This window comes from Lepus europaeus, chromosome 17 (assembly GCF_033115175.1).
Source record: "Lepus europaeus isolate LE1 chromosome 17, mLepTim1.pri, whole genome shotgun sequence".
Lineage (NCBI taxonomy): Eukaryota > Metazoa > Chordata > Mammalia > Lagomorpha > Leporidae > Lepus > Lepus europaeus.
The window spans coordinates 12,937,380-12,951,168 of NC_084843.1; the positions used below are offsets into that span (position 1 = coordinate 12,937,380).

At 43.4% G+C, this 13,789-nt stretch overlaps 2 protein-coding genes across 5 annotated transcripts in view; one reads left to right on the plus strand and one right to left on the minus strand.

The window, feature by feature from the left end:
• The window catches only part of PDZD8 (PDZ domain containing 8), a 94,973-nt gene that overhangs the window by 80,079 nt on the left and 1,105 nt on the right, over nt 1–13,789 (plus strand). For 2 of the 4 annotated variants that reach the window (XM_062215038.1, XM_062215042.1), the window contains 2 exons: nt 313–7,845; nt 8,066–9,099. In XM_062215038.1, coding sequence (XP_062071022.1) covers nt 313–2,513 — 2,201 coding nt within the window. In that variant the 3' untranslated portion in view covers nt 2,514–7,845; nt 8,066–9,099. Of the gene's footprint in view, nt 1–312; nt 7,963–8,065; nt 9,100–13,789 lie in introns of those variants that run through there. The other 2 variants (XM_062215039.1, XM_062215041.1) reach the window with 2 other exon arrangements.
• SLC18A2 (solute carrier family 18 member A2) overlaps nt 8,091–13,789 on the minus strand; it is a 30,636-nt gene continuing 24,937 nt past the window's right edge. Inside the window, exon 15 of the mRNA XM_062215043.1 lies at nt 8,091–8,257. Coding sequence (XP_062071027.1) covers nt 8,153–8,257 — 105 coding nt within the window. The 3' untranslated portion in view covers nt 8,091–8,152. The remainder of the gene's footprint in view (nt 8,258–13,789) is intronic.

Consider the following 13,789-nt stretch of genomic DNA (forward strand, 5'->3'; position numbering starts at 1 on the left):
CACCTCTTCAGCTCACACTGAGAAATCTGTTGTCTGTAACCCCAGAGGGGATCCAAGCAGTTAGGAGCTCAGCGGCTTGGAACTCAGAGGAGCTGTGTTACATCTGGTTCTAAACGGTCGGCATTTCCAGGATAGCAGTATGCCCAGCTTTGCAAATCAGTCATCCAAAAGCCAAATAAAATATTTTTGGTGTTTTCCCCATGTCTTCTCCATTAGTTCAATAACCATGAGGTAATGACAATTCTATTCAACAAATTTGGGCAATTTTATTGCAATAATCTACATGAATTCCCTTTAAATATCTTAAAACAGGTGTGAAAATAACATCGACACTGCAAGTGTTGAAGCTCATCAAGCAGGCTGGTGACAGAGTCTTGGTGTACTATGAAAGGCCTGTTGGCCAGAGTAATCCAGGCGCAGTGCTGCAAGATAACTTCGGCCAGCTGGAAGAAAACTTCTTGTCAAGCACGTGTCAACCGAATTATGAAGAGGAAGCCACTGGATTGGCAGTAGATGCTGAAAACAGAGACCTGGATTCTGAATTTGAAGACTTGGCAGGTGATGTCAGAACACAAAGTGAGTTCAAAGATGAGGCACAGTCGTTGAGTCATAGTCCCAAACGCACTCCAACGACGCTTTCTATTAAACCCCTTGGGGCTATATCACCAGTTTTAAACCGTAAGTTAGTTGCAGGAAGTCACCCACTACCACCAAAAATCCCACCCAAAGAAGGAAATAAACCCTCAACCCTAAAAACTTTCGAGGTAACAGATCCAGCACAAGTGTCAAAACCTACCCAAGGATCCACTTTCAAACCACCTGTGCCACCAAGACCCCAAGTGAAAGTTCCCTTGCCGTCTGCTGATGCCCCAAATCAGGCAGAACCAGACGTTCCTGTTGACAAGCTAGAGAAGGCGCTGCCTCCTGCTGCTGCAGACAGATGTGCTGAAAAGCAAGCAAAAGCTGTGGAACACGGAGAAGATGTCACTGCACCCAAGCCAGCTGCAGCAAAGCAAGAAGTGGCTAAAGATTTTGCTTCAGAAAGTTCCTGCCCTACCAAGGAGAGTTCAGATGATCGTCAGACATGGGAATCATCAGAAATCCTTTATCGTAATAAGCTGGGAAAATGGACAAGAACCAGAGCATCCTGTTTGTTTGACATAGAAGCCTGCCACAGATACTTAAACGTTGCATTGTGGTGCAAGGATCCCTTCAAGTTGGGGGGTCTCATCTGTTTGGGACACATTAGTTTAAAACTTGAAGAGGTGGCTTTAGGATGCCTAGCTACATCAAACATGGAATACCTTTCCAAGTTCAGACTGGAAGCCCCCTCCCCTAAGGCTATTGTCACTAGAACTGCACTACGCAATCTGAGTGTGCAAAAGGGATTCAATGACAAATTCTGCTTTGGTGACATTACTATTCACTTCAAATATCTGAAGGAAGGAGAACCAGACCACCATATAGTTCCTAACATAGAAAAAGAAAAAGAACTGCATTTGGTGGAAGAAGTTTCTGTGCTCCCTAAAGAAGAGCACCTTACTGGGCAGATGGGTTTCACAGAAAATAAACACAATTTCCAGGATACCCAGTTCCAGAACCCAACTTGGTGCGATTACTGTAAGAAAAAAGTCTGGACTAAAGCTGCTTCCCAGTGTATGTTCTGTGCTTATGTTTGCCATAAAAAATGTCAAGAAAAGTGTCTGGCCGAGACTCCTCTTTGCGGAGCAACTGACAGGCGAATAGACCGGACCCTGAAAAACCTCAGGCTGGATGGACAGGAACCCCTCGTCGGCCTGCCTCGTGTTGATGCAGAAGCTAACAAGTCAGTCAATAGAACAACAGGTCTAACCAGGCACATCATCAATACTAGCTCACGTCTGTTAAATCTGCGTCAAGTCTCCAAAACTCGCCTTTCTGAACCAGGAACTGATCTTGCAGAACCTTCACCAAAACACACACCCAATACATCAGACAACGAAGGCAGTGACACAGAGGTCTGTGGTCCAAACAGTCCTTCCAAACGGGGGAGCAGTGCAGGCATCAAGTTAGTGAGAAAGGAAGGCGGGCTGGACGACAGCGTTTTCATTGCAGTCAAGGAAATCGGCCGGGACCTGTACCGGGGCTTGCCCACAGAGGAGAGGGTCCAGAAACTGGAGTTCATGTTGGATAAACTGCAGAATGAAATTGATCAGGAGTTGGAACACAATAATTCCCTTGTTAGAGAAGAAAAAGAGACAACGGATACAAGGAAGAAATCCCTTCTTTCTGCTGCTTTAGCTAAATCAGGTGAAAGACTCCAAGCTCTCACACTTCTTATGATCCACTACAGAGCAGGCATAGAAGATATCGAAACTTTAGAAAGCCTGTCTTTAGATCAGCACTCCAAAAAAACAAGCAAGTACACAGATGATGTGGAAGAGGACCTTGATAACGAAATAAGCCAGCTAATAGACGCGCAGCCTTTCAGCAGCATATCAGATGACTTGTTTGGCCCCTCCGAGTCTGTGTAACACAAAAGCTGCTTAAACTTTTAAATGACTGGGGGAAAGTCGCATCTCAAGTACACAGCTACAACCACGTTAAACTCTTACAGCGCACTCTGGCCTGCTTCTCTATAGTTACTTGTGTAAGAACAAGAATGAAAAAGGTTGTTTTCCTGCAAAAACATGACCAGCTCACTAAATTGGTGGTTTCGGGTTGCATTTATAGCTATGCTTTTTTGGGTTTATACTGGGAATTCATTTTTACTAATTTATTTTTAACTTTTTCTAATTATGTAATTATGGAATAAGCTAACTTTTCATGTTTATGTATGTGTGATGCCTTGTTGTATTTTCCTTCCTCTTAGTTTTTGAATTAGTTTTAAGTAGGATACTGTCCAGTCTTGAAATCTTTTCATTCCCATCACAGGTTTGCTGCATGCCCAGAGTGACAGTAGCAGTCATGAAAGGACCCATTGTTTTGTGTTATGAAGTTTGTCATCTCGATAGACCTGAGATTTTTGTTATGTGGGGCTTCAGGAGGGTGGTTTCTGTTTTGCCAAATGTAACAAAAGCAGATGCGCAGCTTTAGTCTGTTATGCTGATTTAGTAAAAAAAAATTACATATATTGCTTGCTCTCTATGCTTCTGTGAAATTTTTTTCTAAAGTTTTTGTGCAGCTGAAGTAAAGATAAGTGATTACTTTGAAGAGCTTGCACTGAAAAAAACATATAATTGGGAATTACAGAATGTAGTTGGTCAATAATTTTGTAGGATAACAAAATTTAATTACTGAAAAGCAGTAACCAGTAGGATTTTGAAATATCTTTCAAAATGTTGACGCTTTCCTTTTAAGTGGAAGTTTTAAATACTCATGATGATTTTTTTCATCTTCAGTTCTCCCATAGGAAATAAAGCATGTACAAGGATATTTCAGGTTTCAGAGAACTGTTCTTAAAATGACTGGTGATAAGTTTTGGCTGGTTTTGTTTTAAACATGTTCATGCAGGAGTGTGTTGTGAAGAATCATGCAAAATATATTTTTTGCTTCATCTGGCATCTTACAGGCTTAAAGAAATGGTGATCATTCTGAATACCACTGTAACTCAGACTGTTAAGTTAAATAAAAATGGACCACATAGACACACAGAAATCGGGACCAGTTCTCTGAAGTGAGGATGTACTCCGATATTCCGTCTTGGGGGTTCCAGTAACACATGAGTGAGGAAAACATGCAAGTTTGGGCCTGTTACGTACTCTCTAAAAGATTGTGTTTTTCCCTTTTGTAGGTAACTGCTATGATAGTTAATATATAGTGAAACTGACAGGAATTTAATGGGACAGCTTTTATAGCTGGCAGAAAAAAGTATATTATACTGTTAAAGATTGTGACTCAGGTTTTTAGTCCAGGACGCCAAGAGTTGAAGTTCAAGGGCTTCCATGAAGGCACTGTTTGACCATAGGCAAATCACAAAAAGGCCCCGTGTTGCAGCTCCCCGTTTCTAAAGTAGGAAAGATGAACCACATCACAGGACTGTGAGGAAAACAGCGGTGTAGCCACAGAAGTGCTGTGAATAGTACAGAGCCATACACATCAAAGGTCTCACTTTCCTGAGAATGTTTTTGAGGGTAGAAAAGTTACTACTCCACTTAAAACCAATAGCTAGTGGTCACTCCTGTTGTTTAAGTGACATGTTAGGACACTAAATACTTTTCTTGGCTAAGTTTATAACAAAAATATATCTGTATGCCCCTCTTCCTGTTGTTTAAGCATGCTTGCATTTTAAGAGGACACTGCTATAGAAGACGACACACCAAATTCTCTGAACGCTAAAATGTTGTTTCAGTATGCTTACACAATCTACCTGATGTATAACCATGTTTCGTCTTGTAAACAATAACCTAACATTGACAACTTGGGAAGTGGAGTGTCTGTAAGTGGCTGGGGTTTATGGATTAAACAAACCATGGAAGTTTAGTGATACCCAGGCATACTGCTGAAACCGATGCCTTTGAAAGAGCTGTAGAAATAATGTAACACTTGGTTTCACCTAAGAACCTTCTCATTTTAAAAGTATTTAACTCTGTAGAACCCCAGTTATGGAAAGCTCAGTAATGCTGCTAATGACATTGGTAAAGTATATCTTCAATGTAGTGCAATATTTTATATCTACTGGGAGAGGCAGTGGCGGCATCACAGTTGTACCTTAGTGCAAGGGGGGAACACTCCAAACAGCCTAGAGTATCGCAAGATGTATGGCTTCAATGAAAACAGTTGTATTATATTACATTACCGATGTAATCTTGCTGCCATGCTATGTTATCAATAGCTAAAAAATAATAAAGCCTATTGCAGAAAACAAGAAATCTTCCTTTGACAACATCTAAAAAAGGTAACTGTTGTATCGCCTTGGAATACAGTGCATACAGATTCCACTTTTGCTAAACAAATAACTGTTTTGCAAACTGCCTATAGGCATTAAAATTTAACTGTTTAACTTGTGAAATTTCAGATTTGTGGGACTGCCTGTGCTATATATATTAGTAATTAGTCTATTTAAAGTACATACTTTGATATTTAGATGAAATATTAGACATACTGAGCAAAATTTTAGCATTATTTTAAAATCATAAATGCTACATTTCTTAATATCAAGCCTTATATTCAATGTGGGAACTTGTTGAAATACTGTGGATTTTTTGTGTGCTTAGAGGAGAAAACACAACCTAAAAATCTTGGGTGCTACTGTCAAACTCAAAATTTAACTACATTTAAATTTTTTGAAAGGAAATTTGAAACTATTGGCTCTGAGGTTTTAATAAAGAATAAAATCTGAAGTGTTTGGAAATGGGCCTCTGGCCTAGCAAGTTGAAACATAGTATCCCATATCAGAGTACCCGGATTTGAATCCTCCCAATTCAACTCCCTGTTACTGTACACCCTGGGAGGCAGCAGGTGATGGCTCAAGTGCTTAGGTCCTTGCCACTGACTTGGGAGACCTATGTGGAGTTCTGGGCTCCAGGTTTCAGCCTGACCCACCTGCAGCTGTTGGAAACATTTAGGGAAACAGTACATGGGAGCACTCGTTCTTCCTCTCCCTCTCAAGACAATATATTTAAGTGATTTTAAGTTTATTCACTTTTAGGGGACTTAGAAATTCTAAATTGACATAACAGCTTTACCAGCAACAAGATTCCCCTAATCCTTTTTGAGTTGTGGATCCCTTTTATTAGCTGATTAAAGCTCACAAACTGTCAGCTACACAAGCTAACAACCATTCAAAACGTCCCAAATTCCACAGGTTTTAGAGAATGTATAGGCATCTGGGGGCCTCAGGTTAAGCTGTTATGTCAGTTGGCTGGACATCCTATGTTCAGTTACCAGGACAGCCATAGAAATTTAGAGACGCAAGGACAATTTACTGCTCCCCCCTCCCACATTAATGTGGGTAGTTCCACAATTATAGAAAGCCAAAAATGACTTCAAACTAACCTGGAATTGCTCTTACCTGATGCTCACAAGCATAACAGAATATTACCCATGTCAAAACAATATCGTGTATTTTATTCCAACAGCAATATTTGGTTTATAAAGGAATACAAATAGGCATGGTACAGTGTTGAGAATATTTATTAAGTAAACCATAAAACATTTGGACAGAGACCACTAAGGAGTCAGTAGAAATGGTTGAATATTCTTTTAAGATGTTTCTCTATTACCAGGCACCAACCACCACCACCACCCAAAAAACAAACAAACAAACAAAAAACTGTTTTCAAACAAATAAATGTTTGGAGAACTGTGTTTTGTTCTGCTGTATCTGTAATCAAAAAAGAAAAAAACCCTCCACAGTCTGGCTAGCCCAGACATTCAAGACCTTGTCACTTTTTCCCTCATACAGAACATATCCTTTGCTCACAAAACAGTTCTGTAAAAGGCATAGCTCCTGCCAGATCAGTAGCAAGCCAGCTTTTGCCAGTCCTCACAAGCTGAGGCCTTAAGGGCAAAAAAACAGGAAGAAACTATGTGGTACTGGTGGCAAGGAGGGCCACAAGCTCTCCAAGAGAACCAGTGCTGAAAGGCTGTCCCCCTGTGGAAATAGCATTGCTCCTGCCTTTTTATTTTAGCCACATAAGAGTTCCTCCCTGCCACAGCCATCTCCCAAAAGGGCACACTTGTGTAAACTGCCCAATGTCAATAATTAGTAGAAAGCGTGGTTGCATGAAACCAGGCTTCAAATTGTCCCAAGCTCCCCAGAAAAGGTTCACAAAGCAAAGGAAGTCTTAGCCGCTTCACCCTAGAGAACAAGGAGTGCTGAGTCTCTTCTAAAATTGTTTGCTCTTCGATGTCCAGGTGAACACAAGCACAACTCAGATTAATAAAACCGACATTAGGTAAACTTTTGATTACAGAACTGCAGAATTAAGAATTACTGGAGATGTATTCCACACTCCAATCATACAGAACAACGCAAACTGGCAATTATTCACTAACTGTATTTGCTGTTCACAGAAAAGGCACATCCATGTTATCATGCTTAGAAAAACTACAGGACACAGCACACTAGATGACGTGGGGCACATTTTTAGATGTTTGCTTTTTCTTTTCTGCCTGGGAAAGGGGATATGTTCTGACCACCCTACTTTTGCCTCTTTTCCTAAAGTGATTCAGGACATAAACAATTTCACTCCTTTACCTTCTTTTAAAATTTGTTTTTACACTGAAGATGAGAACAACTTTCAGGAGTCTGGAAAGTAAGTTTCAGACAACCCCAAATTAACAGATCCCTAGAAAACACTTGGATGATCTTGAAACAGAATCTGATTTCTCCCATCATAGCAGCTTTTTAAGTTTCCTTTTCTAAAACTTGATGTTGATAAACTATACCATGCTTGAGTATAGCTGACGGTGTAAGGTACACTTTGAATTTTCTTTTATCCAACGGGAAAGCTAGTTCATAACTGGATGCGTGGGTGCTTTTCTCTGTTTCCAGAATCCTGTTTTTCCCTTGTGGCTTTAACGTTTACCACCAACCAGATGAAAAGTCAACATAATTGACAGGCAGGTAATGACACAGGAAATCTATGCCAGCTGAGATTTATGGATAAATCCAATAGATGGCTGATTCAAGTCCTTGTCCTCTATACTTAACTAGCTTCTAACGAATATATGGATGGTAACTACATGTCAAATTAACAACACTCATTCAGTGTCACTGTGTAACTTAATGCTGTCTTACTCGATTCTGTTTTTCAGACTTCTAGTTTCTCATTGTCGGAAAAGTCTCAGTGTATGCTTTAAACACTCGTCACCAATATTCAGAAAAAAATATGGTTTTTTTTTGCCCAAGTGTTTGTGAATGTAAGTTAAAAAATACTTGATTTGGATTCAAATATTTATAGATTTACATATTTCGTGAAAATATATTGTATAATATTTAATAAAATCAAATACTTAAAATAAAGTTTCAACACTATTTATACAAACCCCTAGAAAAGCTTTTTCTTTATAAGGCTATTGGCAATCAATCATAACCATGGAAAAGAAATAATAACCTTTGGTTGGTTTACTCTTTCGCCAGGGATGCATGGCATGACTAAGATGGTTCTGGATGAGTCAGGTCACGGGAGACAATTTTATACAATTAAACACTTGGAGGATGTGAGTCTCAGTCACTTTCGGATTCTTCCTCCTCACCGAGTGGATATGACTGGATGTTATTCTGAGTGTACATCTTTGTTTTAATGGGGCAGTTGTGATCCATGAGAATAGCCTACAAGAAAGCAAAGTACAAGTGTGTTAATTTCGTGTTTTGTACAAGGTAAGCTGGATTTTTACCTGTTGGTAAGGATTACTGGTTTGAAAGCTCTGTGTTGTTATTTGCTATTAACCAGTCATTTGGAGAAATCAGCAGGTGCCTGGCCTAGAAGACCCAGAGTTCACTCAGTGGCAATTCCAGCCAACAGGAGACTGTAGAAGCGGTCTCGGTGTGACTTTAGTTACGCCTGTCCGGGACCGCGAGTCTGCGCTTGGAACCTGGCCTAGGAAGCACGGCTGAGCAGGCCGAGTTGGCTGAGTTTAAGAAGAGTTAAACCTAGAAGTCTGGAGCTGGAGTGGGGATCCTGGGAGCAACCCAGTCTTTGCATCCTTCGGGAAGTGTCCTCTGCGGAACAAGGGGGACACTCAGGTTAGAGACACCCAAGGCCAGGCTGCAGTCTCCGTTCTCGGTACCCACGGGTCGGGTTCTCACATCAGCTGTCAACACAGACTCCCCTGAAATAGTTTAAGACCTTGTCACCATGGCCCTGAGACCTTTTCCTGAACATTCCAGGGCTTTCACCTTCTCACAAATTATGATTAAAAAAAAAAAAAAATTCCTCTCTGATGGAAAGTCATGTCGTCCTCTGCTGTTCCTGAAAAGGGAAAACAGTGACTGGGGGCTAAAACGTGATGCTTGAAACACTTGGGGTCTTTATTCTTCCTAGATGTGCAGAGAACCAAGCTCGCAGTCTAACAGCAGACACCATGCATGCCAGGACCACACTGAGCATTCTAGATGAATCCGGCAACTTCAGAGTAACCCTGTGGTGGGTTGAGGACACAGGCACAGAACAGGTAAAGAATCTGACCAAGGGGTGTACGGTTGGCCCCCAGGATGCATGGAGGACCGGTTCCATGGCCCCCAGCAGATGTCCAAATCCATGGACGCCCATGTTCCTTATGTAAAACAGCAGTATTTGCATAGTCTACACACATTCTCCTGTGGATTGTAAACCATCTCTGGATTATGTCTAATACTTAAATGTTATGTAAACAGTTGTTAAACTGTACTATTTAGAGAATAATCACCAAAAAATCTGAATGTTCTGCATGCACCAGTGGGTTTGTTTTCCTGAATGTTTTCTATCCGTGGTTGGTTGAGCCAATGGATGCAGAACCCGTGGATACGGAGGGCTGACTGTGCCACTAGAATGGGGCACGCAGGAGCCTGTGGAGTTCCGTGGCACAGTCCACTCCTGCACAACTCCACGGGAGCCAGAGTGCTGTGGCTGGCAGTGAGGTGCTGCGTACGGCTCTAGCGAATTCCTCATCAGGTGCGACTTCCTGGGGTTGGCCCTCTAGGAACTATTCCCCCAGAACCCTTTCATGCAGTTTTCAAGCCCACACAGATTAAAACGTTCCTGACGTTTCTTGGTGTCTTAGCTATTACCCCCAGCTCTTATCCTGCAGACTTGACTCCACTCCGTGCTTAACCCACTTACTTCCCAAGAAATTCTCAAATGACCTGCCTGTGTGGCACGCGAAGATAAGGACTCCCTTGATCCCCTACGCCAGCTCAGACTGTGCGCTTCAAACAACTCTGTCGTCTTCTGCTTTCCAAGTGCATGGATACGTGTATCTAACACAGAGCTCAGTTTCTAAAAATTAGTGAGATAGCAGACACTGGACTCAGAACCCTGTGTGACATAAAGCCTTAGCCCCTGACAGCTCAATGTCTCACCTCCCCAGATGAGTGAGTCTCAAAGAAATATGCCCAGGGAGCACTCTAGCCAGGGAGGATGGAGCAGGTTAAAAATGAAATCCCAGGTTCCCACTCAGGTGTAGCATTGAGAAACACATGAAGTGGGTGCCTTGGAAAAAAATGGCCATCACTCTAGCTCACAAGGGCCTCTCTTTGCTTGGTTCCCCCACCCATTAGACCTGACTGCACTTACGTGTCATCTTTTGAAGGACCTGGAGGTCCAGGGCCTGGCACATCTGTGGACTTTGAATAAAACGCTGCACTGCAGGGGGTACAGTGGTCCAGTCACGGTTTCAGATGCCCGCATTGCTCATCAGAGTTCCAGGTAGAGTCCTGGCTACTCTGCTTCCAATCCAGCTTCCTGCCAACGCGCACCCTGAAAGGCAGCAGATGGTGCCCAGATACTTGGGTCCCTGCTACCCATGTGGGAGAACCAGATGGAGATCTGGGCTCCTGGTCCAGCCCTGGCTGTTGCAGCCATCTGGGGAGCAAACCAGCAGGTGGAAGACCTCTCTGTCTCTCCCTCTCTCTTACCTCTAACTCTGCCTCTCAAATAAATCTTTAAAAAATGGACCAGTAGTGGTATTTGTTTGTTACATTACATATGATCAAGCCAGGTAGCATGTAGTTGGCATGAACTTGTGTGTGTGAGTCAAGGGCTTAAGGAACACACAGAGTGGCCTGACAGCCAGGCAGGTAATTTAAAGCAACACTCCGCGCTCTGCTGTAGGGAGAAAGGTGTGTGCTCTCTATTGACAAGGGAACGCAAGGGAAGGGAGTCTGTTGGATTTGAAGCAGAGCCGAGTTACAGAGAGCCGAGTTCTGCCCCCACCAGGTGCCTAGCTCACGTCTGACTCGGGGCAGAATCAGTGGCAAACACATGCCTGCACCAAGTGAAATGCAAAAGTAAAAACGTTCAAGAGTAAGAGTTCCAGGCTTTGAGACTGGGAAAAGAAAGCCACCAGGGGTTCGTACTGGACAGATGTCATTCTCTTGCACATACCTAGAGAAAACAGTGGTTTTGCATCTACTGCATATGCCCTGCAAAGGGACAAATTCCTTTAAGTGGACTATAACATGCAAAGCACACTGGCTCTCCTTAGCCTCTGGTCAGCCAATGCTGGCCCAGCCTGTAGCATCCAGAAAGCAGAGCTGTTGATGGGAGGGCCTTTGCCGTTCTCAAACCACCTGCTTTCCCTTCTGGGCACCAATTAGAAACTTCCAAGAGTAAGTCAGACTCAGAAAAGTAATTCAACCTGGAAAAAATGCTCAAACACAGCTATTCTCAGCTGGGCATTTGGACAGCGAGGGCTACCGTGCGACTGACTACAACTGGCACACAGTTCTCCAATGGCAGGGTGTTGGCATTTTTTTTTTTAACACTTGCTGACAACTGAACAGTTCTTTCTCCACCAATCCCGATAACTCATTATAGAAGAAACAGAAATCAAGTAAACCAAGCAGAAGAAATGTACGTGCTCATAAACCTGTTCATGATTCTATGACTTGTGATCCATGAACCTTTTCAATACAGAGCAGCTTAAGTCCAAACCCCTTACGATCAAGATGCCGTCTAATGAGACAATTACTTGCTGAGGGCTGAACGCCTCCTTAGTCCACCTGCACTTGGTGACCGCTGTCCCCGAACACCAGCGCGCAGCCCTGCTGGGTTTCCTCAAGTGCATAGTGATCGATTCTTCCTCCTCCACGGCACACTGCTGCGCCGCCCGCATGGCCCCCGATCATTAGGGTCCGCCGGCCCCCATCCGCTTTCTCCCTGCTCTGCGTGCACAATGAGCACACAGCGGCCATGGCTTCCCCCCTCAAATGCTGCCATTACGCCAGTCAAATGGCACCCAATATAATATCGCCAATATGGACAGGAAGATCATATTTCAAGTTTTTAACGATTGGCTAGGCACTTGAGACATTTTACAATGAAAGTTGGTTTTCATTGTAATTCTTATTGTTTTGCCTTCAAGACTGTCTCGTCCACTTCCTTCGGCTCTCTAAGATGAGCTAAAGAACTGGCTTAAATGGAGACAGAGGAGCTACTGAGGCCTGCCTTCTGCCATTCTGAGAACATGGCGGTGAAACTCACCCTGACTTCACCCTTTTTGCCCGCTGCCTCAGATAAGCTGTCACACAGAGACAGACAGACAGACACACACACACACACAGAGAGCAGCGGCAGCTTCTAACATCTGCTGCCACAGCAAGGCGCCCCTGCTCAGTAGTCCTGGGGTCTGCATCGCAAAAGGAAGCTCTCGCACGAAGTGCAGAAGAAAGGGAGAAAATTCGGGTTTCTCTGGCCTGACACTGCTGGATAAAAGAAGGAAGAATGGAGCGAGAGTGGAAATACTTTTACTGAGCCAGTTTCCCAAGCAGTTTGTTGTGATCTTCGCTTTCACCCTCATGACAACCTGTAAGGTAGATGCTACCATTTCCCCACTGGATGCAAAGCAAAAGGAAACAGAATCCCATAGCTCCTGCCTGGTAGGGCCGATTCAGTTCCCAAGAGCCCTCAAGAGTCTCCCGGGTGACAGAAGCAGCTGCTAGCCATTTAAAAGGTTGAAATTAACCTTCATGTAGCCTTAATCAAATCGTTATAGAAGCAACAGAATGACTGTGTTCCACTGTTGTGCCAGGAACTTCCTGACCCCCATTCGGACAAGCTACTGTGCTAGTCAGCCAAACAAAGATGGATTGGGAATTTATACAACCAGCCTGGAAAAGAATTAAGTCCCTTAAGACAGGGCTGAGAAAATGCCACGGTTGCTCAGGGCCAGGGACTCATCGAGGGAGGGAGGGAGGGAGGGAAGGAGGAAGGAAGCGGGCATCTACGTTTTTCCCCAGCTCCTTCTACTCTCCAGGAGCCCAACAGGCCCTGGGCAGCTCAAAGTTCTGCGGTCAAATCCTGTACGATGCAGGGCACGAGGCCAGTGCCCAGCGCGTGGTGCATTTTTTACCTCTGCTGCATGGATGAAGGACTAACAAATGCCCTAGACAAACGTGCTGCAGCCACCTAACTTCAGGGCCTGTAAATTCACTTTTGGAGAAAACCATCAAAGGGCATTATAACATACTCAGTGCAACTGTTAGACTTTGTGATACACTTCCACAAAGGCATCCCCAGTGATGCTCACATCCATTCAGAAACACAGTCAGTTCATTCTCCCCCTTGCAGCTGACACGTGTCTGGTAGTATCTGATATTTCAGACAGCAGCAACATCACTGATCATCAAGGATGACCAGAAACTAAGTTTCTCCATGCTGGGTAGGGTAAACTTAAAACGACTCAAGATTCCAAGTAGAGACAATAGCCGTGAACCTGTTCAGAGGGACACCTTCCCTCTTGCCCCTGGTGATGCTTCTGGTCATGAAGTTATGAACTCAACAGCTGTAGGGAGAGTCACGTGTGTGCCCCAACCATCTACACTACGTTTCCCACTTCTAAAAACCTGAGCCCATTACCGGAATCCTACATACAGTACAGACCAAAACATCAACTCTCACAGAAGGCTGTAAGGGTTAAGAGAAAAGCAAACAGCACCACAAACAGCTGATCTTGGGAGTGAGTCCAGGAGGCAGGAAATTAATGTCCAACATTTACAAGAACCATAGAAATTGAACTATGCCAGGTTTCTATCTGGTTGATGAAAGAGCTATATGGCTGCTAATTTATACAAACATCATTTCACTCTTCAAGTTTAAGTGTGAAAGTAGTTAAATAAAGTAGGGGCTGGCACCGTGGCACAGCAGGTTAAAGCCCTGGCCTGAAG